Source organism: Ochlerotatus camptorhynchus, unplaced genomic scaffold (assembly GCF_037179485.1).
Source record: "Ochlerotatus camptorhynchus isolate MF236.1 unplaced genomic scaffold, CSIRO-AGI_Acam_v1.1 ptg000193l, whole genome shotgun sequence".
NCBI classification, from domain to species: domain Eukaryota; kingdom Metazoa; phylum Arthropoda; class Insecta; order Diptera; family Culicidae; genus Ochlerotatus; species Ochlerotatus camptorhynchus.
The window spans coordinates 4513158-4540733 of NW_027040683.1; the positions used below are offsets into that span (position 1 = coordinate 4513158).

The 27576-nt window shown below is 45.2% G+C and overlaps 3 protein-coding genes across 3 annotated transcripts in view; all 3 read left to right on the plus strand.

Moving 5' to 3' along the window:
* The window catches only part of LOC135702488 (myogenesis-regulating glycosidase-like), a 71472-nt gene that overhangs the window by 24084 nt on the left and 19812 nt on the right, over positions 1-27576 (plus strand). The window lies entirely within an intron of this gene.
* LOC135702426 (histone H2B-like) lies at positions 8648-13382 on the plus strand. The gene is made up of 2 exons (XM_065223464.1): positions 8648-8779; positions 13140-13382. The coding sequence occupies exons 1-2, from the start codon at positions 8648-8650 to the stop codon at positions 13374-13376; spliced, it is 369 nt and encodes a 122-aa protein (XP_065079536.1). The 3' UTR covers positions 13377-13382.
* LOC135702511 (sex-regulated protein janus-A-like) overlaps positions 22649-27576 on the plus strand; it is a 125417-nt gene continuing 120489 nt past the window's right edge. Inside the window, exon 1 of the mRNA XM_065223584.1 lies at positions 22649-22657. The gene's annotated coding sequence lies outside the window, so the exon portion shown is untranslated. The remainder of the gene's footprint in view (positions 22658-27576) is intronic.

Here is a 27576-nt window from a genome sequence, read left to right on the forward strand (position 1 = left end):
CAGTAGAACTTTACCTTTCCGGGTTATCGACTTGGACTCTCAATTACCCATACTCGGGGTTCAACTTACAGAACCAGTCAACATCACCGTTGTCTGCGTATGTATATTTGCCATGTGGACGAATCGGCAACCTCAACTGTCAACTCAGCGAGACCCTAATGAAATTACCTGAACCACGCATCCTAGTTGAGGACGTATCGGACAGTATCGGGCAGTATCGAGAACCTCTCGGACGCCATATACGTAGCAGCAACGGCCACCATCCCCAAGACCAGCAGCGTACCGGGGAGAAAAGCGCTCCGCTGGTGGAATGAAGATAAGAAGGTTGTCAAAGCCCGGCGCAAGCCACTTCGACGTGTAAAGCGGCTCGCCATCGGACACCATGACAGAGAGGAGGCCCTTTGTCACTACCGTGAACTACACAACCAATGCCGACAAGAAATCCGTGATGCCAAGCGATCCAGCTGAATGGAGCTCCTGGAAGGGATGAACGCATCGCAATCCTCGGCCGATCTCTGGCAGCGAATCAACGCCCATAGTGGGAAACGACGCAAGACTCCACTTCACATCCAGGTTAATGGTTCCACGGTTTCCGACCCGGAAACGGCAGCTGATGATCTCGGTTTCTACTTCGCCGAGCTCGCAACTATTGACAAGTATGACAACAAGTTCAAGTAGAAAACCAAGCCTTCGACCGCATCCATCGCAGACTTCATAGTACCGCCCGACACCGCCAGTACCGGTATAAACCAAGCTTTCTCTTCGCTGCAGCAACGGGAAGTCGGCGGGACCCGACGAAATCGGATAACCTCTACTCAAGAGGCTACCGGTACCAGGACAACTACGGATGCTAGACCTCTTCAACAAGCTCTGGCTCACTAACGGGTACCCAGCAGTATGGAAGGAAAGCTTGGTAGCCACCCATGGAGTCAGCAAGTTCCGTCCAATAGCGCTAACATGTTGTATAGGCAAAGTCCTAGAGCGTATGGTCAATCGAAGACTGAAGCAACACCTCGAAGCTGGAAATTACCTTGATCACCGACAGCACGCTTTCCAACTAGGTTTCGGAAAATCCACCTATTTCGCAACTCTATGGGAAGTTCTCAAGAACGCCTACAACAGTGGTCTGCTAGTATATAGATAGTAGTATCGCTCGACATATCGAAGGCCTTCAACAGAACGTGGACGCCCCTCGTCCTTTAGCAACTAATCAACTGGGGTCTTAACGGACCCATCGTTCTCTTCATCCAGAACTTCTTGTCCAACCGCTCATTCCGAGTCGCAGTCGGCAACACCAAATCCCGGCTTTTCCCCGAGGAAACGGGTGTCCCACAAGGATCGGTTATCGCCGTTACTCTGTTCCTCGTGGCGAGTCTTCCGTCAACTTCCGAAGAACATATTTGTGTTCGTCTAGGTACGTCACGCCAGTACGTACAAGGATGAGAGCCCAAGCGGCAGTCTCCGCCGTCGCCAGGTGGGCCCACTCAGTAGGCTTTGAATTATCAGCCTCTAAAAGCATCAGGTGCCATGTCTGCCCTTCTCGACATAGAATTAGCGGACCACCGATCAAAATCGACGACCAGTCCATACCGCTGAAGGAGACCGTTCGAGTTCTGGGAGTTCTCGTTGACCGATTCCTCAACTTTGAACAGCATTTCAGTGCAGTTTAAAAAAATTGCCGCAGCCGAGTGAATCTCATCCGGACCATTTTCCGACATAATAGATCGAACAACCGCAGCATCCGTTTTCACGTGGCGAGTGCAATTATCGGCAGTCGCCTTCTATACGGGTTGGAGATGACCTGCATCGCAGTGGATAAGCTTTTAGCTACTTTAGCACCAGTCTACAACACATACGTCCGGATTGTGTCTGGCCTGCTGCCATCCACGCCCGCTGATGCTGCATGCATCGACGCAGGCATCCTGCCTTTCCACTTCCGTATAACCGCAGCTATCGCAACCAAAGCCGCTGCTTTTATCTCGAAGACATCCGGAAATCAAGGGATCTTCCTCCTCGACGAGGGGAACAGACTCCTCCGCACGGCTGCCAACGAAGATCTCCCCCCAGTGGCCAGGGTCCACTGACATGGAGACAAATGCTGGCAAACGCCATTACCGAAAATCGAAAGCCGGATTAAGGACAGGTTCAAAGCCAGAGACAATTCCGTGGCCATGACTAGGACTGTAGCTGAAATGTTAGGAGAAAAATACCCCACGCACACTCACCGATACACGGACGGATCCCGCTCTCGGTATCGGTCTAGCCGGAAACATCACACCAACCAGCTGCAGCTTACCGCCGCAATGTTCTCTGCTGCTGCTGCCATCTTCATCGCTGCTTCAACGCTCTCCAACCGACCGATCCCGGTCCTCACGGATTCGCACAGCGTCATACAAGCCCTGACATCCGAAGCCCCGACTCATCCCTGGGTACAGGCGACGATGAAGTCCGCGCCACCAAACACGGTATTCTGCTGGGTTCCGGGGCACTGCGGAATACCAGGCAACTCCGAAGCTGACTTTCTGGCTGGGGCAGGACCATCTGCCCCTCGCTATACTAACGAAGTACCGTTACACGGTGTCAAGTGGTGGATCGTGAGCAAAGTACGGGAAGCTTGGGACGCAGAGTGGGCTCAAAACCGCTCCCTCTTCATCAGACGGATCAAAGGGATGACGAGGAAATGGACAGTTGAACCAGTTCAGATCATAGCGTCTCGTTTGAGAACCACCGGTCACACCACAATTTCGGTGGAGCGCCGTTCCACAGGACTTGCGTCGGTTGTAGAACTCCAGCCTCAATCGAGCACATTCCCTCAGTATCAGAACCTGCTGGAATTCCACGGGCTTCCAAATAGCATACGCGCCATGCTGGGTGATGATCCCTCAACACTGGCAGCAGTAATGCGTTTTTCAAAGGATGCTGCATTGTATTTTAAAGTTTAGTCTTTTTGACGTAGGACTACGTCTTTGATTTCTATATGGGGGTACACTTTGTGAAAACCGAAAATGGAACATGTAACAAATTAAGAAAGATTTTGAACGTAAATAACTCAGGTGCCCCTGGACCAATTTCAATAATTTTATCACCAATCGATCAGAAATATGGCTACGCATCGATAAATGCTTCCGAATGTTGATTTTCATCAAGAAACTATTGAAAAACTGGTAAATTTCCAGCATTGTCCGAAAGCGTCGAATTAACTAACAAATCCACCAATTACGTACATGCATATGCTGCTTCCCCAGCACAGTCGTCAGAGAGTAGAAAGTAGACGAAACATGTCGATGTAGCATTACGACGAGGTTTGGTAGTTCAGTGGTTACCGTTTCTGCTTACTGATCAATCCTGGCCTGTCCCCTTCCGTGCAATTTTTCACTTTGCCTTATTCTATCCCCACTAGATTTAAATAAAATTCTGCTTTAACCGATCGTATCACTTACCACAGTTAATCCTAATCTAAAAATAACCTACCTCACTTACATAACTATCCTTCCCGAGACAGCCGTGGAGATGTAGAGGTATTCTCGGTCTCTAGTAACAACCGGACGTCGAACTAATCATCCTCCCCTCCCGAAAAGACCGTGAGGACGTGGCCGGCACTCATTTGAATTAATGTGTAATGTAAATTAAAGATGGAAAGCTTATCCCATGCACCATCTATGTAGTTCTCTGTGCAAGTGGATTAGTTGTGATTCATTCACGGAGGAGCAACTACGAAGTGCACGGTCAGATAACGTTAACTCGACGGCAAACACATTCATTGATACGTTAGTACGTTGGAAGAGCATAGCAGAAATAGTGCGAAATAGGAAACCATGGTCATCACAAAAAAAGGAAATCGAAAAAGAGAATTGGCTTTTACCATTCTGCTTCTAAGCCTCTTACAGTCATCGTCATAGCATCGCACCGCTTTTGGTTCTAGGGCACTTGCTGGTTGCAATTTTAGATCAGGATTTACTGTGATGCGATCAGTTGTAAAAGCAGCAGAAATTTCCTTCTCAACTCTCATGTGGAATCTTTTAGTGGCTCTGAAAAGGGCCGGTTTTGATAGATTTCGACGGAGAAATTAAAAGCGTTCACCACAAATACGAAGAGCCAGCTGAATGTCCTTTGGCTTAATTGTGACACACTTTGCGTCAATTCGACTTTAAATGATCTATATTTCTTGATGTGGTTTACATGTATAACTTATCAAGTGACACAGATGCGTCTTTTCAACTTTAGTTCCTGTGAAATTTCAATTATTATTAATTACAGTTCCTAGTCCTATCAGGCCTGTTTTAGAGAATGACCACCTTGGTGGGATTGGTTTGCTTGAAAATTTGAAAAAGAAGACTACTTATAACTACTATTTACAACTACAACTAACCTACAACTACTATATACACCTAATCTACTATATACAAATTGCTTATCAAAGCATGTTCTGATAAATTACATTTTTGTGCAAATTTAGTCTTAATTTCGTTAATTCTGGAATCTATTTTGGCAATGCCTGCCTCTTCGTGTAAATTTGTTATTCTAGTGTCAAAAGGACGATCAAGTACCATCCTCAGCACTCTATTCTGAGCGACCTGGATTTTGTTCCTGTGAGTCTGTGCACATGATTCCCACACCGGAGCTGCGTAGAGGATCGCAGGTGCTATGATTTGTTTGTTCACCCTTGAGAGGCGGGATCTGCGGCAAATCAGCGGAAACAGACACCTAACCAAGGCAGAACACTTGACTACTGTTTTCTCTACATGCGAACGGAAGAGGAGCTTTTCATCGAACAACATCCCGAGATAGGTTACTTCGGCGGACCACTCAACCCTTGTGCCATCCATGATTACAGTACAAGATGGAGCCGGTTTCAGTTTGGGCGATTGCCGATGGAGGAACATGATCGCTTGTGTTTTGGTGGCATTGATTTTGATTTTCCACGTGGTGGCATAATCAGCAAAGGCGTTAAGGCATCGTTGAAGTTTGTTCGTTATTTCGCGAGGCATCCTTCCTTTGACGGCTATTGCGGTATCATCTGCGAACAGGAAAAACACGCAACCGTCACCGAGGGGAGGAATGTCGGAAGTGTAAATGCTGTAAAGCAAGGGGCCCAGCAGACTACCTTGCGGGACTCCTGCTGGGATCGAAAACGTGTCTGAGAGACAACCATTCAACGATACCTTAAACGACCTTTGCTGGAGGTAGTTACGGGTGATTTTAATAAGATGTAAAGGAAAGTTGAAGTTACAAAGCTTGTACACAAGTCCATCATGCCAAACATTGTCAAACGCCTTTTCAACGTCTAACAAGGCCATGGCTGTGGACTTGGATACAGCTTTGTTACTTCGGATGTTATTCATCACCCGTACTAGCTGATGATTGGTGGAGTGCCCCTTTCTGAATCCAAACTGTTCCGGAAGGAGAATGTTATTTTCCTCGACAAACTTGAGCAAACGATTGAGAATGAGTTTCTCGAACAATTTGCTCAGCGCTGAAAGGAGGCTGATTGGTCTGTAGCTTGAAGGCAATGTTGGATCCTTACCGGGCTTGCGGATTGGTATGATTTTTGCTACTTTCCAGATGCTTGGAAAGTAGTGCAGTTCCAAACATCTGTTGAAGATAGCGGTTAGAAGAGACTGCACTTTCATGCTGAGTCTCTTCAAGATCAAGTTGAATATACCGTCAAACCCGGGAGCCTTCATGTTCTTGGTGCATTTCAGCGCTGAGCAAATTTGTTGTACTGTAATCATATCCGCCGGAGGCACGACACAAGGGGAGGCATCTAGGTTTTGAACGCATTGCGCAACCTGATCATCGAGCGGACTTTGGATAGTCGAGCCAAGCAAATGCGATGAAGCGACATGTTTGCCGATCGCATTTGCTTTCTCCTGTGCGGTAATTAAAAGCCGATCGTCATCATTTTCGACTTTGAGAGGTGGAACGGGTTTGGGATGATTTTTCAGGACCTTGGCTACCTTCCAGAATGGTCTGGAGCGGTCGTCCAGATTCTGGACAACACGCCCGAAACTTTCATTTCGGAGTGAGTCCATTCTGGAAGCAATCTGCCTGTTCAGATCGGCCATTTCACGTTTTTTGCCCAGGTCTCCAGTCCTCTGAAACTGGCGTCTACGCACATTTCTCAATCGAATCAATAATTGGGTGTGGGAATCAATAGCAACAAACTTACCCCTCACAGGAACTTGTCGAACGCATGTCTCGTCAGCCTCGGATATGGCCTGTTGGAGTCCTTCCAACGCCCGGTCGATGTCATCTACGGTGTCGAGTAGTGGATTTTCATCGATGTTGCTGTCCACCATTCGACCGTACTGCACCCAGTTGACATGGTGGTAATCTTTACGCAGGCAGCTTCTAGCAGAAACCACGTTGACACCGACTTCAGTCACCACCGGTTGGTGGTCGGAGCTGAGATCGTTGTGCGCCTCCGGCTTGGATAGTCCGATGTTTGACAGGAAAAAGTCTAGCGTGGAGGGATTTCCCGCTGGAGAGATGAAAGTTGGCTCGTCCGGAAATTGCACTGTGTACAGTCCATGTTGTGCGTGGTCGAACAATAGACATCCGTTTCGATTCCTCTGGTAGTTCCGCCAAGCTTCATGGCGGGCGTTCAGGTCGCCCCCAACGATGAATCGGGAGCTAGTACGGGTGATGGCGGTCAGGTCCTTCTTGAATTGGATTCCTAATCCGTTGCTTGCGGTACACTGGCGTGGGCAGTAAACAGCGATGAACCGGACGTTTCCAGTTGGTGATTCCACCTCCACACTAATGGCCTCGATGATAGAAGTGCGGATGTGGGGCAGAGTGCAAAACTTGATTCCCTTTCTGACGATGACCGCTACACCACCCCCCCTGGAGCTGGTGCGATCAAGCCGGATAATGTTGTGGTCAGGCAACCAGAAGCTGTCACCGAACTTTAGGTGGGTTTCGGTTAGAAGACCCACGTCGATGCTATGCTTGCGGAGGAAGTCGGCAAGCTCAATCTGTTTAGCTCTTACAGAGCAAGCGTTCCAGGTAGCGATGGTTAGCGGTTTAGACACCATATTGGATGATGAACTTACCGAGCACTTGGATCTGTTCGGGCTTATTGCGGCACTTACGTAGAGCACCGGTCATGTTGATAAAAATCTCCATCAGTTCGTCTGCTGAGAACAGATCGGGATTGTTTGTTTGAGCTGTTGGTTGCCTCCAGAATCCAGGGGGGGATGGAGAGCTTTGTCCAGCAGAAGATCCAGACGTTTCTTAAGGGGGCGCGGATCGCACCCTGGGATTCGCTTGTCCACGAAGAGGTGGAAAGTCCTCTGTCCTGAAAGCCGGGGCCTTATCCTTCCTTCGTGCTGGTTGATTGTTGGTGGACGCTTGATTTCGGATGCGCTTGAAATCCTCGCGTTTAGGGCACTGCTTGTTGGATCCTTGGTGAGCACCACCACAGTTGGCGCATTTGGACGCCACAGCTTCATCCGCAGCACATTCGGAGGTGGCATGGTCTTGAGCGCAATTTCCGCAGCGTGGCTTAATGTTGCAGTTGCGGGTACCGTGTCCGAAGTTCAGACACCGCTGGCACTGAGTCACATCGCGATGGCCGCCACGGTATGGCTCCCAGCGAACGATGATGGAATTGATGGACCGGATGGCTTTCAGTGCGTTGAGCGTCACCGTTCCCTTCTGGAAGTGTACCAGGAAAAGGCTATCCGGATACGCCTTCACATTCTCGTCTCTTCTTGTCATTCGATACACGGCACTTGGGGCCAGCTTGTACCGGTCCCTGATTTCTGATTCGATAAACTTCGGGTCGAAGTTTGGTAGGCCCCTGATGACGACCTTGAACGGCTTCTCACCGGGAATGTCGTGGGTAAAGAATTCCACCTTGGAAGTCCTCAGGTGGGCGACGACCACGTCAAACTCCGTTTTGGTACGGAGCATCACTTTAGTGCCGACTCTGCCCAACTTGTATTCGGCTTTAACACCCAGCGTCGCTAGATCCGCAATGAGCACATTAAGATGGGCATTTTTCACTACCAATGGAGGTAGCTTCACTTTTGCCGTGCTCATTTCGGCAGTATTCACGGTTTCGGCAGCGTCACCGAAATCTCCAACATCGCTGTTGTTCGTCGCAGTGACATCGGACTGGCCTCGATTCTTCTTCCTCTTCTTACTGCGTTTTTCCAACACAGCTGGCTGGATATTCCCATTCATGGGGAGAACAGCAAACCTGTTCGAGGTAGGCACACCGGAGCTTCCTTCTCCGGGGTTCTGGACCTTCGCCGGGCTTCGCGACCGATGCTTCCCCATTACGGGGCACACACACACGCACGACAAACCGCGAAAGAGAGAACACGAACACTATCGCAATGAACTTTTCAAACAACTCGAGAGAGCGAGCTAACACCGAACTGAACTGCTTGACGATCAAGCAGAGAATGACTTTGCGTCAATAGCAAACAGACCGACCATATAGGTCGGTTTATTTCACTCGTCGAGGGTATACTTATACCTGCGTCGAGTAGCATATTTTTAATACAGGGAGGGAACAATACATACAGCAAAACACTGAAAAGGGGAGGAGTTTCGCTTCTTATGCTACGGGCACAAAACGAGACACCACCGTCGAAACGACTATCAGTTATTCTCTTCCGAAGTGAACATTTTCATCATGTCACCGAAAACCAGTGGAAAGGCCACTAAGAAGTCTGGAAAGGCGCAGAAAGTCATCGTCAAGGGAGAGAAGAAGAAGAAGAGACAGCGCAGGAAGGAAAGCTATGCCATCTACATACATCTACAAGGTGTTGAAGCAGGACCACTCGGGAGCTTCGATTCTCTGCTTGAACGTCAAGCAGTACAGTTCGGTCTTTGCTCGCTCTGTCGAGTTGTTCTAAAGTTTCTAGTTTGTTCCAAACATTCGCAGTTTAATCGCGTCGTCAGTAGTGTCGGTCGCTTCGTGTGATGGGAAGACAGCGCTCCCGGAGCAGGCTCCGAGAGAAAACGGAGAAGAAGAACAGCGGTGAGGGTAGCTTGAGTGTACCTATTTCGAATAGGTACGCTACTCTTCCCACCGATGTAGGGAATCCCACCTCAGCCACGGTGAAGCGGTCTAAGAAGAGGAAGAAAAATCAAGGCCAGTCCGATGGTGCGAGTGGACGGGACGATGCCACCGCGACGAACGTCAGCGTCATTGGTGATTTTGCCGACGCCGTCGACAACGAAACTGCTGCCACCCCGAGTGCAGCAAAAATGAAGCTTCCTCCACTGGTGGTGAAGCAAGTCCCACTCAACACGCTGATTGGCGATCTTTCATCGCTGGGCGTTGCAGCTGAGTTTAAGCTCGGCAGGATCGGCACCAAGGTGATGCTCCGAACAAAAGCGGAGTACGAAGTGGCCGTGAAACATCTGAAGGATACCAAGGCGGAATTCTTCACGCACGACATCCCCGGTGAGAAGCCCTTCAAGGTAGTCATCAGGGGTCTACCAAACTTCGACCCCAAGATGGTCGAAGCTGAAATCAACCGGTACAAGCTTGCCCCAATCGCTGTCTTCCGAATGACAAGGAGAGACGAAAACGTGAAGACGTACCCGGATTGTCTTTTCCTGGTGCACTTCCAGAAAGGGACAGTGACGCTCAATGCGCTACAAGCCATCCGATCAATCTGCTCCATCATCGTACGGTGGGAGCCATACCGTGGCGGCCATCGTGACGTAACGCAGTGTATGAGGTGCCTCAATTTTGGACACGGTACCCGCAACTGCAACATCAAGCCACGCTGCAGCAACTGCGCTCAAGAACACGCCACTTCCAACTGCCCTGCGGATGGAGCCGTGGCGATAAAATGCGCTAACTGTGGTGGTGCACATCAAGGTTCCGACAGACAGTGCTCCAAACGCGAGGACTTCAAACGCATCCGAAAGCAGGCGTCAAGCAACAATCAACCAGGACGCAAGAAGGACAAAACCCCATCATTCAGGACGGAGGATTTTCCGCCTCTTCGTGCTCCCCAGCAAAGGCAAGCGAATTCGCGGGTGCAACCCGCCCCCTCTCAAGAAGCTTCCGGTGATTTTGCTGGCCAAAGCTCTCCATCCCCCCCTGGATTCTGGACACAACCAACAGCACAAAACAACAACCCCGATCTGTTCTCAGCGGATGAACTGATGGAAATTTTCGTCAACATGTCCGGTGCTCTTCGTAAGTGCCGCAATAAGCCCGAACAGATCCAGGTGCTCGGTAAGTTCATCATCCAGTATGGCGTCTAAACCGCTAACTATCGTCACCTGGAATGCTTGCTCTGTAAGAGCAAAAGAGATTGAGCTTGCCGACTTCCTCCGCAAGCACAGCATCGACGTGGGCCTTCTAACCGAGACCCATCTAAAGTCCGGCGACAGCTTCTGGTTGCCTGACCACAACATTATCCGGCTTGATCGCACCAGCTCCAGGGGGGGTGGTGTTGCGGTCGTCGTCAAGAAAGGAATAAAATACCACACTCTGTCCCATATTCGCACCTCTATCATCGAGGCCCTTGGTGTGGAGGTGGAGTCGTCGACTGGATACGTCCAGTTCATCGCCGTCTACTGCCCTCGACAGTGTGCCGCCAGCAGTGGACTAGCGGCTAAATTTAAGAAGGACCTGTCCACCATCACCCGTACCGGTTCCCGCTTCGTTGTTGGAGGAGATCTGAATGCTCGTCATGAGGCATGGCGGAACTACCAGCAGAACCAGAACGGTCGTCTGCTGTTCGACCATTCGCAGCATGGGCTGTACTCCGTTTGGTTCTCGGACGAGCCAACATTCATCTCACCGGCAGGCAACCCATCGACGCTAGACCTGCTTCTTTCAAATACCGGCTTGTCCAAGCCGGTAGCCTTAAACGAACTCAGCTCCGACCATCAACCGGTGGTGGCTGAACTGGGATACAACGTAGCTGCTGCTCCAAGCCTGCGCAAGGACTACCATCGCGTAAACTGGGCCCAGTTTGGACGCGTGGTAGACAGGCACATCATCGACAACCCGCCGCTTGACTCCGTGGAGGACATCGACCGAGCGTTGGAAGTACTCCACCAAGCCATAACCGTGGCTGACGAGGCGTGCGTCCGACGAGTTCCTGTGAGGGGTAAGTTTATTGCTATTGATTCCCACACCCAACTCTTAATTCGCCTGAGAAATGTTCGTAGACGCCAGTTTCAGAGGACTGGAGATCTAGCGAGGAAACGTGAAATGGCCAATCTGAACAAGGAGATTGCTTCCAGAATGGTCTCACTCCGGAACGAAAGTTTCGGGCGGCTTGTCCAGAATCTGGACGACCGCTCCAGAACATTCTGGAAAGTTGCCAAGGTCTTAAAGACGCACCCTAAACCCATTCCGCCACTAAAAGATGAAAATGATGACGATCGGCTCATAATCACCCCTCACGAGAAAGCAAATGCGATTGGTGAGCATATTGCCAAATCGCACTTGCTTGGCTCCAACATCCAAAGTCCGCTTGAAGTTCAGGTTGAGCAATGCGTACTCAACCTTGATTCCTCCCCTTGTGCCATCCCTCCGGAGGATAGAATCACAGTGGAACAGATTTGCTCAGCGCTGAAATGCACCAAAAACATGAAGGCCCCCGGGTTTGACGGAATATTCAACCTAGTGTTGAAAAATCTCAGCATGAAGGTTCACTCTCTGCTGGCTGCTGTCTTCAACAGATGCTTGGAACTGCACTACTTTCCAAGTATCTGGAAGACAGCGAAAATCATACCTATCCGCAAACCCGGGAAGGACCCAACGCTAGCTTCAAGCTACAGACCAATCAGCCTCCTTTCAGCGCTGAGCAAATTGTTCGAGAAACTCATTCTCAATCGTTTGCTCAAGTTCGTCGAGGAAAATAACATTCTCCTTCCGGAACAGTTTGGGTTCAGAAAGGGGCACTCCACCAATCACCAGCTAGTGCGGGTGATGAATAACATCCGAAGTAACAAAGCTGTATCCAAGTCCACAGCCATGGCATTGTTAGACGTTGAGAAAGCGTTTGATAATGTCTGGCACAATGGGCTTGTATACAAGCTTTGTAACTTCAACTTTCCATTACATCTGGTTAAAATCACCCGTAGCTACCTCCAGCAAAGGTCGTTTAAGGTATCGTTGAATGGTTGTCTTTCCGACACGTTTTCCATCCAAGCAGGAGTCCCGCAAGGCAGTCTGCTGGGACCCTTGCTCTACAGCATTTACACTTCCGACATTCCTCCCCTTGGAGACGGTTGCGTGTTTTTCCTGTTCGCAGATGATACCGCAATAGCCGTCAAAGGAAGGATGCCTCGCGAAATAACGAACAAACTTCAACGATGCCTTAACGCCTTTGCTGATTATGCCACCACGTGGAAAATCAAAATCAATGCTTCCAAAACACAAACAATCATGTTCCTCCATCGGCAATCACCCAAACTAAAACCGACTCCCTCTTGTACTGTAATCATGGATGGCACAAGGGTTGAGTGGTCCGCCGAAGTAACCTATCTCGGGATGTTGTTTGACGAAAAGCTCCTATTCCGCTCGCATGTGGAGAAAACCGTAGTCAAGTGTTCCGCCTTGGTTAGAAGTCTGTATCCGCTGATTTGCCGCAGATCCCGCCTCTCAAGGGTGAACAAACTGGCCGTCTACAAACAAATCGTAGCACCTGCGATCCTCTACGCTGCTCCGGTGTGGGAATCATGTGCACAGACTCACAGGAACAAAATTCAGGTAGCTCAGAATAGAGTGCTGAGGATGGTTCTTGATCGTCCTTTCGACACTAGAATAACAAATTTACATGAAGAGGCAGGCATTGCCAAAATAGATTCCAAAATTAACGAAATTAAGACTAAATTTGCACAAAAATGTAATTTATCAGAACATGCTTTGATAAGCAATTTGTATATAGTAGGTTAGGTGTATATAGTAGTTGTAGGTTAGTTGTAGTTGTAAATAGTAGTTATAAGTAGTCTCCTTTTTCCAATTCAAATCAAACCAATCCCACCAAGGTGGTCATACTTTAAAATAGGCCTGATAGGACTAGGAACTGTAAATAATAATTAAAATCTCAAATGTACCAAAGTTGAAAAGACGCATCTGTGTCACTTAACAAATTCATACATGTAAACCACACAATCACAAGAAATAAAGATCATTTAAATGGCAGGACCACTCGGACACCGGAGTCTCGTCGAAGGCCATGAGCATCATGAACAGCTTCGTCAATGACATCTTCGAACGTATTGCTGCTGAGTCGTCCCGTCTGGCTCAATACAACAAACGCTCGACGATCACGTCCCGCGAAATCCAAACTGCGGTCCGTCTGCTGCTGCCGGGTGAGTTGGCCAAGCACGCTGTCTCTGAAGGAACTAAGGCCGTCACCAAGTACACCAGCTCAAAGTAGATTCGTACCATCCAAACAATCAATCGGCCCTTTTCAGGGCCACAAATCGATTTCCAACGTGAAAGAAGTTTTGATGATATTGAACTTTTAAATGTTCGAAAGGAGCGTTAGCAAAGTTCGCAATAAGAAATCAGTTGATTTGCCTTATGAAAATAATGTTGACAAAAAGAATAAGAGGTTGTATCCATTACACTACACGCCCGTACGGTTTTGACGTCTGTGATTTCTATATGGGGGTACACTTTGTGAAAACCGAAAATGGAACATAAAATAATTGTGACACGCTTGGCGTGGATGGCGAACAGACCGACCAGATAGGCCTCGCTGAATTCCTGTAGGGCCATTAACGGCCGAGCTCTGGAAGCGCAGATCGGTCTTGTGGGCGACGATAAGACGAGACGGGGGGACAAGACAAAACAAAAACTAACAAAGAGTGACAAAAGAATTAAATTGTTATACTAGACATTTGCAGAAACACATAAATCGACTGCATCTAACAGAGATCGTGGATTCCCAACACGTCTCTGATAGGGAGGGTTGTCTTTCTTGGCCTTCAAGGGTATTCAAAAGTCGCCCTCTGGCGGCGTCATTATGCGAACATTGCCAAGTTTATTCTATGAAAATCCTCATCTAGCGAGTAATGGTTGGAGATAAGTCTACTCATCACGCGAATGAAGTCACGACTTAAGCCCAAGCCTTTAAACCACACTCTCGAAGAAACATTAGGAATAATTTAATGTAACCACCGTCCAAGATTTTCAATGTCCCAATCGTTTTGCCACCTCTGTGTACCTTAATTAAAAAAAAAAACACTAGTTTGAAAATTGAGCTTTCACTTCCACTAAACTTTTCAAATAGTTGATTTTTCATTATATTATATTTAGAATATTGAATATAATCTGCGGTAAGATTTTTTGTATTGAACGCGTTTCAAAAAAGTTTTTATTTTCATAACAAATGATCAGATTCCCAGCTCTGTATATTGTAGACGAAATACGCGTATCTCTCAAGGATAAGCAAATAAGGTAGTAGAATTAAATGGAAATTACTAATCCTTCTCTCTCTTTATATGTTATTAGTATTATAATGGGCTGACTATCGCAATTCCAAATCTTAAATATATGCTCAACTCAGAGCTTGAGTTTGAGCGTCATTTCGTCCGTCCCTAGTGCCTCTACCCTATAATCTTCATAAATCAACCATCCATCAACGATCCGTCGTCAAATCTATTTGCATAATTTGAACTCACAACTTGACAACAAACGATGTTTAAAAATACGATCGAATCAGTAAACAGCTCCTTCATGTCCTCCATCCGCTTAATTAGGTGACGACGACGATATTCCAAACATCCAAACGCTAATAAAACACATTCTCTCGTAAATCAATCGCAATAAAAGTGTATTTACACTTCTCACTCAATGAAGCGAGGAAAGAGTTAGCCTATAATAAGACGGCTTCCCTAGAGGCATGTGTGTCGTATGACCATCAGTAGAAGATACCAAGAGGAGAAGCAATTTCAATTTATTTATGAGTAATTTTTCGTTTTTAATGACCCCAAACGGCTTGTCGAACCGAAAAGAGAGGAGATCCCACTAAATTGGCAATTACCAACCAACAGGAGGCACTAGCCGTTGGTGAAAGTAATGGGGCAAGTGTGCACTGTCGATCGTGTGCCAAAAAATGCAAATCAAAGGGAAAATTATTGAGATTTATTGGTTCCCTAATAGAACATTAGTTCCCGCCAAAAGTGGTTTCCTTTCCACGAGGAAATGCAACGACCTGCATACCATACGGTGCATTCTAAACGAAATTTGGAGCATCAGAGCAGAGCGGAATGTGAGGGTAAAAGATGCTGCCTCACTGTTAGTAAACAAAAATATTAATAATCATACACATCCCACGGAGTTTCGGTGGCCTCAACCGCAAACTGGCACGCGTTTCGGGGACGGGGGAGAGGCTTCAAAACGCAAAGATGTGGGACGTCGGAATATGAAAGTAATTTATGACCGTAAACAAATTTACCAGCAAATGACGCGTGTAGCGTAAGAAAATCTACCGCAACGAAATTGGGATGCATTCATAACGTCCCCACAAACGTGTTCATTCCCGTGCGAGGGATCAGCTCAAGTAGGTGCGAAGGTACTAGTTGCTGCTGCTAGTCGTTCCGAGAGGATTAAGATAGTTTAATCCATCTCAATGTGGCCAAACTATAGGTTAACCTCCCATCGCGCTCACACATGGCGGTTTGGCGGTTGACCAAACATGAAAACAAGTTATTCATACGGGGGGCAACTACTTCATCGGGTTTGCATGATGGTACGTCCATTTGTCTGTGATTGACGCTCGACAGTCTGGAATGTGTTACACTTTGGTAAACTAAAGGAATGTTTACCTTAATATTCTTCATTCCCTTAGATTTCCTGCGGCTTTCTTTGAACTTTGAAACTGACAGAACACCAAAATTAATTTTTCATTCAACTGATCAGTTAGTTATAAATGGTTCTGTCTAGTCTGACTGAAATTCCGCTTTCAACATTTTTGACGTAGAACTACGTCTGTGATTTCTATATGGGGGTACACTTTGTGAAAACCGAAAATGGAACATGTAACGAAATTATCCAATGGACCAATGCAATAATTTCATCACCAATCGATCAGAAATATTTCTACGCATCGATAACAATGACTGTTGATTTTCAACAAGAAACTATTGAAAAAGTAGTAAATATCAAGCATTATCCAAAAGCGTCGAAATAACTTAACAAATCCACCAATTACGTACATGCATATGCTGCTTCCCCAACACAGTCATCAAAGAATCGTTTCTAGACGAAACATGTCGATGTAGCATTGATGCTGCCCAACACTGTCATCAGAGGGTCGTTAGTAGACGAAACACGATCTTGGTGCGTGGGCGAATGTGGAGGATACAATTGCGTAACATTTTGCACACTCATGATGATGATGATGATGATGATGATCCCACCTCTTACCCCTACAAACGTTTGAGCTGGACGAGTTATCTTTTAGATAATTAAATATAAACATTTTAACCAGGTTTGCAAACAAAATTGAGCTGGTTACAATTACAGATCAATCGAGTTCGGGATACTATAATCGTCAATACGCGTCTCTGTGGCGCTTAGTCACTATTTTTTCTGACTAACTCTTCGAATATATATCTAAAAGTTAGACCAAGTAGTGATATACGGATCGCCCAACGATTACTGCCAAATATATGTGACTATTAGTGCAAATTAATACTTAAAAACCCCAAAAACATTATTGCTGAGAGTGTGAACAAACAAGCGTGGCTTCGTTTGTTTAGTTTGCCTACCATTGTTCTGTGAATAGTGCATATCGTATACTGTTGATAGCCCGAGTCGAAGTCAATACCGAAAACGGTACCTATCGGAATAGTGAAGTATCGGAGAAGAAAAATCAACTGTGTGCTAGGTTATCTTAGCATCCTGGCCTGATGGCCGGGAATCAATCTGGCTCCTCAGGGGGTCAACCAGGTGACCCCGGGGGGACAGTAGGAGCAACAAGACTACCAGACTGGATGCTAAGTGCAGATGAGATAGGCCAAACAATGGTGCTACTGATGCGTCGCAAATTGGATGATACTGCTTCGGATACCGCAAGCGGCATAAACAAAAAGCAGATACCGCTGCCCAATCCTTTCATCATCAGTGCATCGACAGATTTAGCGGTAGGCTTGAATGAGGCAACGAAAGTAACGATGAGTAAGGAAGGTCGTGGAACTCGTTATTTACTCCGCACTAGCTCAAAGGCAGCGTTCAACAAATTGTGCCAGATCACCCAACTCACCGATGGTACCATGGTCGAAGTAATCCCCCACCCTACGCTGAACGTCGTGCAAGGAGTGGTCTACGAACCAAATTCTACAGACGTTGATGATGACTCGCTTCGAAAGTACCTTATGCCCCAAGGTATAAAATCTGTCCGGCGTATTACTAAGCGGATTAATAATGCTGTAAGAAACACTCCACTTATAGTGTTAACATTTACTGGAACTATCCTTCCAAAATTTGTACTATTTGGTAGGCTTCGTGTCCCTGTGCGTGCTTATTACCCTGCACCGATGATTTGTTTTAAGTGTGGCTCTTAAGCTGGGTTTATACCGGGCAAGTCAATTGATCAAGTCAATTGAATTCAACGCGAATTGAACGTGTAAACCATGCCATTCAACTGACTTGATCAACTCACTTGAATTGAAAAAAGTTGAACCAGGCTCAACTTTTCAAGCCAATTGAATTCAACTGAGTTGATCATTTGACTTGCCTAATCTAAACCCAGCTTTACGGTCATCCCCGCAAATTTTGCGATCAAACGAGTATTTGTCTGCAATGCTCTGAGACACACGACCTAGCAGATGGAGAACAATGCAAGAACGCACCTTACTGCAAACATTGTAAGGGCTCTCATTCGTGCACCTCACGTACATGCCAGAAGTACAAGGACGAAGAGTACATTATCCGTATGCAAGTTGACTGCAAAATTTCAACCGCCGAAGCTCGTAAAATTTATTTTGAGGAGACTACGAAAAGCACCATGGCCAGTAAAATACAAAAAAGGCTAGATCAGGCTGAATCTACAAAAGATAAAATTATCGCAGAATTGCGTGCTGAAGTGGAATCATTGAAATCTAAACTCAACACTATCTTGAATGACAGAAATCAGACTCGTAGCGATTCGCAAAGGAAAGCTCAGCAGGAAACACCATCGAAACCAGTGACTTCAACAGAAAACTCGTCAGTCAAAACATGCCAGAATTCACAACGACTGTCGCGGAAAGACCGAACCAACAATGTCCCACCAGCAACACGTAGCACCATGATGAAAAATGCGAACAATTCATTCAACGAGTACGATATGCGAACGCGCAGCAAAAACAGGAAACACGCGATGGAAATAACTTTAACAGATTCCAGTCATAGTCATGTCAAGCGTCCTTCTTTGCCACCCGATGCTGAAACACATACGATTGATTGGGACGAGTGACCAATTTACCGACCCAACCTTTGACCAATTGTATCAAAATGTATTTCAACATGATAGACCCTGCAATGCACACGGACAAGACAATGGACACCCAACGAAACCATAGCTAAACAGAGCTCGCTCTACAATGAACCAAGAAGTGCAAAATGATTTGGAACCCCATCAAAGCATCTCAGCACCAGCAATTACTTATCCTCGGAGTATCGATCATCGATGTCAACACTCAGAAAAGGAAGCAGGACTGGATGGAAAAATTCTTCCGACTTTTTTCTCAAGGAAATCTTTACCAATCACAGCATTGACTAATTCTACCTTCTATGATCAACTGACTAATCAGCAAGTGGAACCTGATACGTCGTCAAAAGGAACAGTCGCAGAAACACCGAATTCGCCAAGCGCGAGGCTCTCTACGTCGACCCTGACCAGAGATGTACCGAGCCCGCTCGATGAGCCTCTGGCGGCAGTCGACGTGGACAGCCCCTCATCAAGGGCAAAAACTGTGCCGCTGATAGCAGTTGTACCTTATTCAACCACTTACGATCAACAATACCACCACAGAGCTCGACTTTGCACGTTATCAAACAGAACTGTTGCCGAAACATCTGATTCGCCAAGCACGAGGCCTTCCACGTCGACCCTGACCAGGGATGTTCCGAGTCTGCTCGACGAGCCTCTGGCGGCAGTCGACGTGGATCACCCCTTTCCAAGGGCAAGTATTTCTCAACATCTAATAAGCTGTTATCCATTGCAACCTACTCGAAAATGCCACCTTTTAGAAACCAATCTAAATCTATCTTACCACGACAACTCCACCCCGGAAGAAATCCAAACTTGCCGAAACTCCGACATAGCAAGTCCTCACAAGAACGCGTCCCGGACATCTGACATCTCTTCACAAGTTAGAAGACCTCCTTTACCATTATCTCCAGTATATGCGCACAATACTTCCGATGGAATACCAGAAAATCGCCGCCGAATTGCTTTTCAGTGGAATATCAATGGCTTATACCGAAACCTGAGTGACTTGGACATCATGATCAACGGCGATAATGCACCAACAGTCTTGGCCATACAAGAACACCACCTTCGACCGCACGCTACACGTAATCTGGATTCTTTGCTCCGGGGTCGATATACGTGGCGTACGCTGACCGGTAGCAACATATACCAAGGAACGGCCCTCGCTGTACAAGTAGATGCACAGCATGTTGACGTACCGCTAAACACACCTATGCTTGCACTGGCAACTAGACTTGAGCAACGAATTCGCTGCACAGTCGTCAGCCTTTATATTCCAGTACAACCCTACCCAAATCTGGAACATGACTTCGATCATTTAATATCCCAGTTAGAACCACCTTTCCTGATTCTTGGCGACTTCAATGCACATCATGTAGCTTGGGGATCACCCCGTGATGACCCGAGAGGTACGGCTATCATTCGTATCTGCGCAAAATACGATCTTATAGTTCTGAACGATGGGAGCGACACCTACACCAGTGGACAGAGGAACACAGCTATAGATTTGTCACTATGTTCGAGTAGTATTATCGGTCAACTCCGTTGGTATGTTCATCGCGACCCAGCTGGTAGCGATCATTACCCTATCGATATTCTCGGAAATGACAGCCCTCCAAGGACACGACGAAGGCGACGCTGGTTATTCGATCGTGCAAATTGGTCAGCTTTCGAGGCAGATATCGACAGCCGCATATTTATCGATCGTGAATACACAGCCGTGGAGTTGGGAAAGATCATTACCGCAACGGCCAAGGAACACATACCAAGAACCTCAAGCACACCAGGGCAGCTTGCTGTCTCGTGGTGGAACGATGAGGTTAAAAAAGCAATAAAATCACGGCGGAAGGCTTTACGAGCGTGGAAGCGTACAACACCAGATAACCCGAACCGCAAATCAAAAATGGAACAATGGCGAGCAGCAAGAAGAGAATGTAGATCAACAATACGAAACGTTAAGCAGACCTCGTGGCAACAATTCGTCGATGGCATTAGCCCACAGTCAACCACTCAAGAAGTCTGGCAGCGATTGAATGCACTAAGAGGAAAAAGACGCCTCTCCGGTTTTCAACTTACTATTGGATCAAATCAAACTGATGACCCTGAGCTTATTGCCAATGAACTTGGAAAATATTTCAGCTCTATTTCGTCGTCAGTCTTGTATTCAGAATCTTTTTTGGCCAAAAAAGCAAAAGTAGAACAACATCCAACAAACTTTTCGCTCACCTCACCGACCACTAATAAACCATACAACACGACTTTCTCTATGTCAGAACTACTGTGGGCTCTAGACCACGCCAACGGAAAATCCTGTGGCCCAGACCTGGTTGCATACCCAATGCTAAAGAGACTTCCTGTTCATGTGAAACGAAAACTTCGTAACAGCTATAATCAGCTCTGGATCACCGGACTCTTCCCGGAAGAATGGAAACATAGTACCGTTATCCCAATTCTAAAAGCCGGAGCAAGATGCAAAGAATCACGTGATTTTCGACCAATCAGCTTAACTAGCTGCAACGGAAAAATTATGGAACGAATGGTGAATCGTCGTTTGATAACATACCTTGAAGAAAAAAACCTCCTGAATCCCGGTCAACATGCTTTTCGCCGCGGTCGTGGACCATCAACATACTTGGCGGACCTAGGAAATGCACTCGACCAAGCTATGAGTGAAAACATGCACATCGACATAGCGACTCTCGATCTTTCAAAAGCTTACAATCGGGTGTGGCGTGAAGGCGTTCTCCGCCAGCTTAAGGAATGGGGATTGAATAGTAGCTTACCAAAGTTCATCCAATCCTTTTTGTCCGATCGTACTTTCCAAGTTGCTGTCGGAAATCAGTCGTCGTGCTCTCATATAGAGGAAAATGGAGTCCCTCAAGGATCGGTTTTGGCCGTATCACTGTTCTTGATCGCCATGGAGCCCCTCTTCAAATGTCTTCCCAAAGATGTTCAGATATTCGTGTATGCAGACGATATAGTCTTAGTCGTTGTAGGGACAAATGCTACCCGAGTCCGTATTAAACTGCAAGCAGCTATTAGAGCAGTTGCTAGATGGGCTAACTCTAGCGGATTCGAAATGGCAGCAGAGAAATGCTCAATCTCCCATATATGTAACCATAGACATATTCCTTGGTCACGTGAAGTCACGGTGAACAACGTGCGCATCCCGTACCGAAAAGTCGTTAAAATACTTGGCGTGTATCTCGATCGACATCTTTCGCTTAATCACCACTTTGAACAGCTAAGAGCTGATTTAAAAAAGAGAATTTGCTTACTGCAAACTATTGGTAGATGCCAGTCCACCAGTAATCGAAACACAATCATGAACGTGGGAGCAGCTTAATTTTGGCAAAAATCTTCTATGGTGTAGAAATCACATGCCGAAATTCCACCCAATTGATTAAGTCGCTTGCACCATTTTACAACAAAATGGTTCGTGAAGCCTCTGGTCTTCTTCCTCATCACCATCAAAATCAGCGTGCGCTGAGGCAGGAGTCCTGCCTTTCGATTATCTGGTTGCACTCGTTATTAGTAAACGCTCAATATTCTACAATGAGCGAAATTCCAAACCTTCTAAAAACCTCTTAATTACGGTAGCTAAAAATCTGTACCACACTCTTACTGGAAATCAAGTCGCAACAGCCTTACCATTGATGCGAGTAAGTGATCGCAGATGGAATGACCCCATCCCCCGAATTGATTGGCGACTTAAGCACATACTTTCAACGGCTGATCCCCCATCGAAAATACAAGCAGAATTTAATTCACTTGTTGCGAGAAACTATGGATCCCACATTAAAATATATACAGATGGCTCAAAAGCCGGAAACAGAGTGGGTTTTGGCCTACATGGTCCAGATATAAGTATATCACTCCGACTACCCAACCGATGTTCTGTTTTCTCTGCAGAAACAGCCGCATTGAAGATAGCCCTAGAATCAATATCCCCGTTGAATACCGCCGCAGTGATTTTCACCGATTCCGCTAGTGCTCTGAAATCTATTGAAAGTGGAAAATCGCGGCACCCTTGGATACAGTCTATAGATATGCATAACAACCCCATTCGTAACATTCTGCTGGATTCCTGGACACAAGGGAATCACCGGCAACGAAGAAGCCGATAGACTTGCAGCTTACGGTAGAACCAGACAGCGACAAAGGACTAAAGTTCCCGGCGGCGATATTCGAAAACACATAGTGTCATCTATAAAATATGCCTGGAACATTACGTGGTCAAACGAAACCGAACTATTTTTGAGAAAAGTGAAAGGAAACATAGAGAAATGGAACGACAGGGAAAAGCGGAAAGATCAAAGGATCTTATCCCGATTGAGAGTCGGACATACCAAACTCACGCACACTCATTACATAGGAAGTACCAGCAACCCCCCCCCCCCCCCCCCCCCCAATGCGAAGTATGTCAGTGTCGCCTAACTGTGGAACATCTGCTCGTTTTCTGCCCAGTCTACGAAAACTGTCGGAAAACCGTCAACTTACCTGGATCCATACGAGAAATCCTAGGCAATGATCCCAACGCTGAAGAAAAATTGTTGTTATTCCTGAGAGAAAGTCAACTAGTTGATAAAATATAACCACTTTGTGATTTATAATATTCGACCTCGAACTGAACGTAGTACCTTTTATATTTCCTATTCATTAGAGGCGAATGAATTTGTTAAAATTTAAAACCTCTTCAATAAAATAATAAATAAATAAAATAATACAGATATAAATGTCCTGTTAAATATGCTATAGGCATTAACCAAAAACCTTCAAAGGTGTAACTAGTTATCAAGTGTCCAAGTATAATCCTCGGCAATACTTCTATTTACACGTGACCAGAGATTTACATGTTTAAGCTTCCGCAGTGCCAGGACTATATCCATGGAAACGACTTCCAGCCAACTCTTTACTAATTCAAGGCTTTTGCCACAATTTCCACGTATTAGTCATTCAGGGTGTCGACTCAAAGTCGAAAACAAAATTCCCTGACTTTCCAGTCGGTTTTCAGAAAAATTCCAATCCACAAAACTACGTTATTTTAACCTAAGAAGCTACAACGTGATGAGCTTTATTATACCCAGTGCTGTGTTCCTAAAATTTGAGCTAAGTAGTCGCACCCAATATTGACCGGCGCCCTAAAAATATAAATCTGCCTAAAATAACGATGCATTCGCCCGCGACGTTGATGGCGTTGTTTCACATAGTGTATTATCTAGTTTATATAGTACGTTGCAAAACATTTGCACTTTATCGAGCAGCACCGTACTCTATCCTTTCTTCTTGAAATTATGATTAGTTTGATTATGAAAGTTCCGTCAACATTTTCCCAGCACTATCACTTGTGTTTTCTAATTTATCTCACATTTGTCTTGCTTGACTTTCTCGTAATTTCAGGAAAAAGTAGAAGGGTCTGTGCCTAGGGGCACGAACGGAAGCTTGACGTAGGACCGCTAGTGGACGGAACAAATGTGAACATTTAGTTCTTTTAATTGATCAATCATCAATTATCTTAACTCTTTCCGTTTTTTATTTGTAAGCGTATCAAATTTGTAGTATTTATTTCAAAGAGAAAGTTGATGAAGAGAATCGAAGGGACTGTCAACTTGAGTATTTTCGATTCATCTACCCGACTTTAAAAGGTGTATTTTGATTTTTTTGCTATTTATGAATTTTTAAGTTTTGTGCATTTTGGTATTAAAGTGTATTCAATTCACCCCTCACAGGATTTCCTTCCGAATTATATGAATCGTTTTTGCAGAATATGTAAAAAAGGAGGGACTTCGAGAGATTGAACTCGTGAGAGCTAATTTTCTCACAAATTTGATTTTATTGGCTTTCTGGGGACTGAATATACACCCAAAGCGAATTATTCCCACTTCTCTCAAATTCTATTGGATTTTTAACACTTCCTACCAGCGTGTTCTGGAAAATGTTCGGACGATGATTAATCTCACCAATACATTCGGGCCTACAATTCCACACCTTCTATAGAGACGAGGTTGAGCCTTGATAGCTAGCTGCTTGCGGGAACTGATGACCTTGACAAATGTCCAAATAATACTCTTAACAAATTTATGGTGGTCCTGAAAAGGACCGTTTTGTAGTGATGGTTGAGTAATGCTGAGCTGAGCACGACGAGCTACTGATTCCGATCCTAGCCTAGCGGTCGGACTTCTTCCTCCTTCTCTATGGTTGCTCATATGAGCTCTGCAGCTCGCTGCTTGCAGGCAGCCTTTTGTTGTTGTTGTTGTTGAAAGCACTCCTGCTGCTGCTGCTGCTGCTACTACTGCTGCTGCTGAACTGGACAGCACCACTTACGGTGATAGAATGTGCACCGTTCAGTGGGACCGCATCGAATTCGGTTTTTAAGTCTGTGTTAGGGAATGCGCTGTTTTCAGACATTCGGTGATAATTTTGATCACCATTGTAACAGTTGGACATTTGGTATTTTTCAATAGTGACCTATTAAAAATTAACTAAGTGTTCATTTTAGCAGATTGGTAGATACATTTCCAATCGTTTGGATTGTTTAGAGTTAAAATCTATCTGCTATTGGTCGAAACCTGACCTCTTTTCGTAATGCTGTGAGTCAAAATTCCTGAAGTGGACCACTGATTTTTCACAAATCATTGGATTCCATTCAAAATACGTCTATATATTGCTCTTACCACGACAAACAATAACCCAAAATATTTCGGCAAAATTCGCATTTAAACAAAAGTTATAAACAATTAAGTTTTTTTGACCCTTTTTCGAAAAAAAATCTTATCTCTAGATCGGGCCAATGAATTTTTCTCCAGTTTTGATATAATCACAAGAAGACATGTTTTTTTCCAAAATCACTAAAATTTATTCATCAAAAATGTAATTTGTTTATAATAATTACAATTTTTTATAAACAAATGCAATTGTTTTGGTGTTCCCCGCGCGATACAAGATTACTTTTTTTTTAGAATTGTTCCCTGACTTTTTTCCCATACAGAACCGTTTCAACATTTTTGTCACCAGTATTGGGAGCCGAGTTATAGCAATTTTTGTAACGCGCCGCACCAAGCGCGCGGCGCCGCGACGCGCCGCTCGCGCGCGAAGCGAGTCGCTACGCGCTCTTGGTCCGAACTCGTTTCCTCGTTTCGTCTTTCCCGTGTCTTTCCCGATGCGTGAACGCGCGAGCGGCGCGACGCGGCGCCGTGCGCTTGGTGCGCAATTTCTAGAATTTTCCTAAACATTCGTGGGCAAAACAAAATTTCCAAAACTATCAGTATGTTATCAAATCAAAACCTCCGCAGTAAGAAGCCCTTACTGCGCTAACTGCGCAAAGGCGCAACGAACTTTTGTTTCTCCGAGGCACTCGGTCCCCCTTCTTAAGTCACAAGTACTAGGCCAATTAAGGGGAAGATTATGGATATGATGATAGTTAAAATCAAAAAAACAAAAAATAAAGATAGGGGAATTTACGTATTCTCGGCAACCTAAGCAGCGACCTTCTTTCTATAGCCTTTTTCTCTAAGGAACGCACACATATGCAGTATTGGTTTGTTTACAATCTTTTGCTGCCAGCTGCTCTAACAATTTCAGTCGAAAGAATTGTCAAAAACTGTTTTGAAACGCTTTTACAAAGCTCCAATCTTCTCTAGTGAGAGCGAGTATTGTCGGCAACCAGTTTTTCTTCGGCAACCGTTCCATTTGAACTGCATGTAAATCTGCTGTTCTATTATCGGCAATTCGAAATCAGCTACAATTTGTAGTGCGTGTGTTTCATTTCAAGAAAACCTTGCTAGATTGCTTTTTCTCAGTGGTAAAAATATAGTCAAATTGAAGCTGAAAGCATAAAGAATCGTTTGCATGCATTCAGCGAAGTGTTTTCGTAAGAAAATCCAGTAAAAATAATTTTTCAATTTGGGTTGCCGAAAATAGTCTGGCATGCCGAAGCCGTCATTTCATAAATATGGATTCGTTTTATGCGTTTTACTAAGAACACCTTTGGCGTTTTACAAATCATTACCATCAATCGTCGCTACGCAAATCTTTGGAATAAGAACCAGAGATGTTTGTGTTGTTACAACAGATGTTACCTTTGGAAACCTTATTAGGCAATACATTTACTGTTTCAGTGCTACGTTTTCACGTTTATAACAGGTTCTTGCATTAAACGTTCCCAAGAACTCGTGACATTACTGCCGAAAGTATTAAATCAGTCCAGAAAATTTAACATTTTCGGAAGTGAGTCTATCTTTAAGCGATTCAACATTTTCCCTACTGAACTCAAGCTTTTCTGAAGTTATTAAATATGCTATGAGCTGAATACACGAATCCAGTGCTTCCATTTTTTCCGAAGTGATTTAAAACTTTTGTAAAGTTCAGTACTGTTTAAAGTTATTCTGTTAGCTCCTTTTTTTTTGAAATGGTCCAGTACTTGCCAAAGTGATCCTAATCTTTTCTCAAGTTATTCAGTACTTTCTGAAGGGATTCTCAACTTTTCCAAAGTGATTCTAAACTTTCCTAATGGAATGTAATGTCAGTATAGACAGATCTCGTTTTTGGAAACGTAACTACAGTGCACTCTCTACGACTCGATGTACCTATAGAATTATCAAGTTATAGAATAACAATCTCATACAAATTCGCTATCTCAGTAGCCATGACACTCATTTTTATTATGGTTATATAACTGGATATCGAATAACTGGACATCGAGTTGTGTAGAGTTGGCTGTACTTCAACTATGTTGCCAAAGTCGAGATCTTTTTCGATGTGTCACAATTGAGTAGCTTAGCGATAATAATCAATACTCCCTGAAGGAAATCCTGCTGAGAAACTGTTGAAAAATTCCTGAAAGTGAGGAGGATCTCTCGGTTTTTGACGGTCTAATTGACCTACATTTAGTCCAACGCATCGTTTTTTGCTTCTCTGACAGGTGATCTGGCAATAACGGAGTAGCAACCGCGAGCGGTTAATCATTCTCATGCTCAAATATGTCTGTACTATTTGAAGTGATTCCAGTACTTTCTGAAGTTTTTCTGCAGTAATTCAGCACTTTTCAAACTGATTCCGAGATTTTCTATCGTTTTTCAGTACTTTCAGAAGAGATTTTGAACTTTTTTTTAATGATTCTGTGATGCCCAAAGTTATTCCGATTTTTCTGAAGTGA

Excerpts from the sequence above, each read along its gene's own strand:
- LOC135702426 (XM_065223464.1), top strand. The coding sequence starts at position 8,648 with ATGTCACCGAAAACCAGTGGAAAGGCCACTAAGAAGTCTGGAAAGGCG. Across the intron at positions 8,780-13,139 it reads TCTACATACATCTACAAGGT|GACCACTCGGACACCGGAGT; the intron begins GTTGAAGCAGGA and ends TTTAAATGGCAG.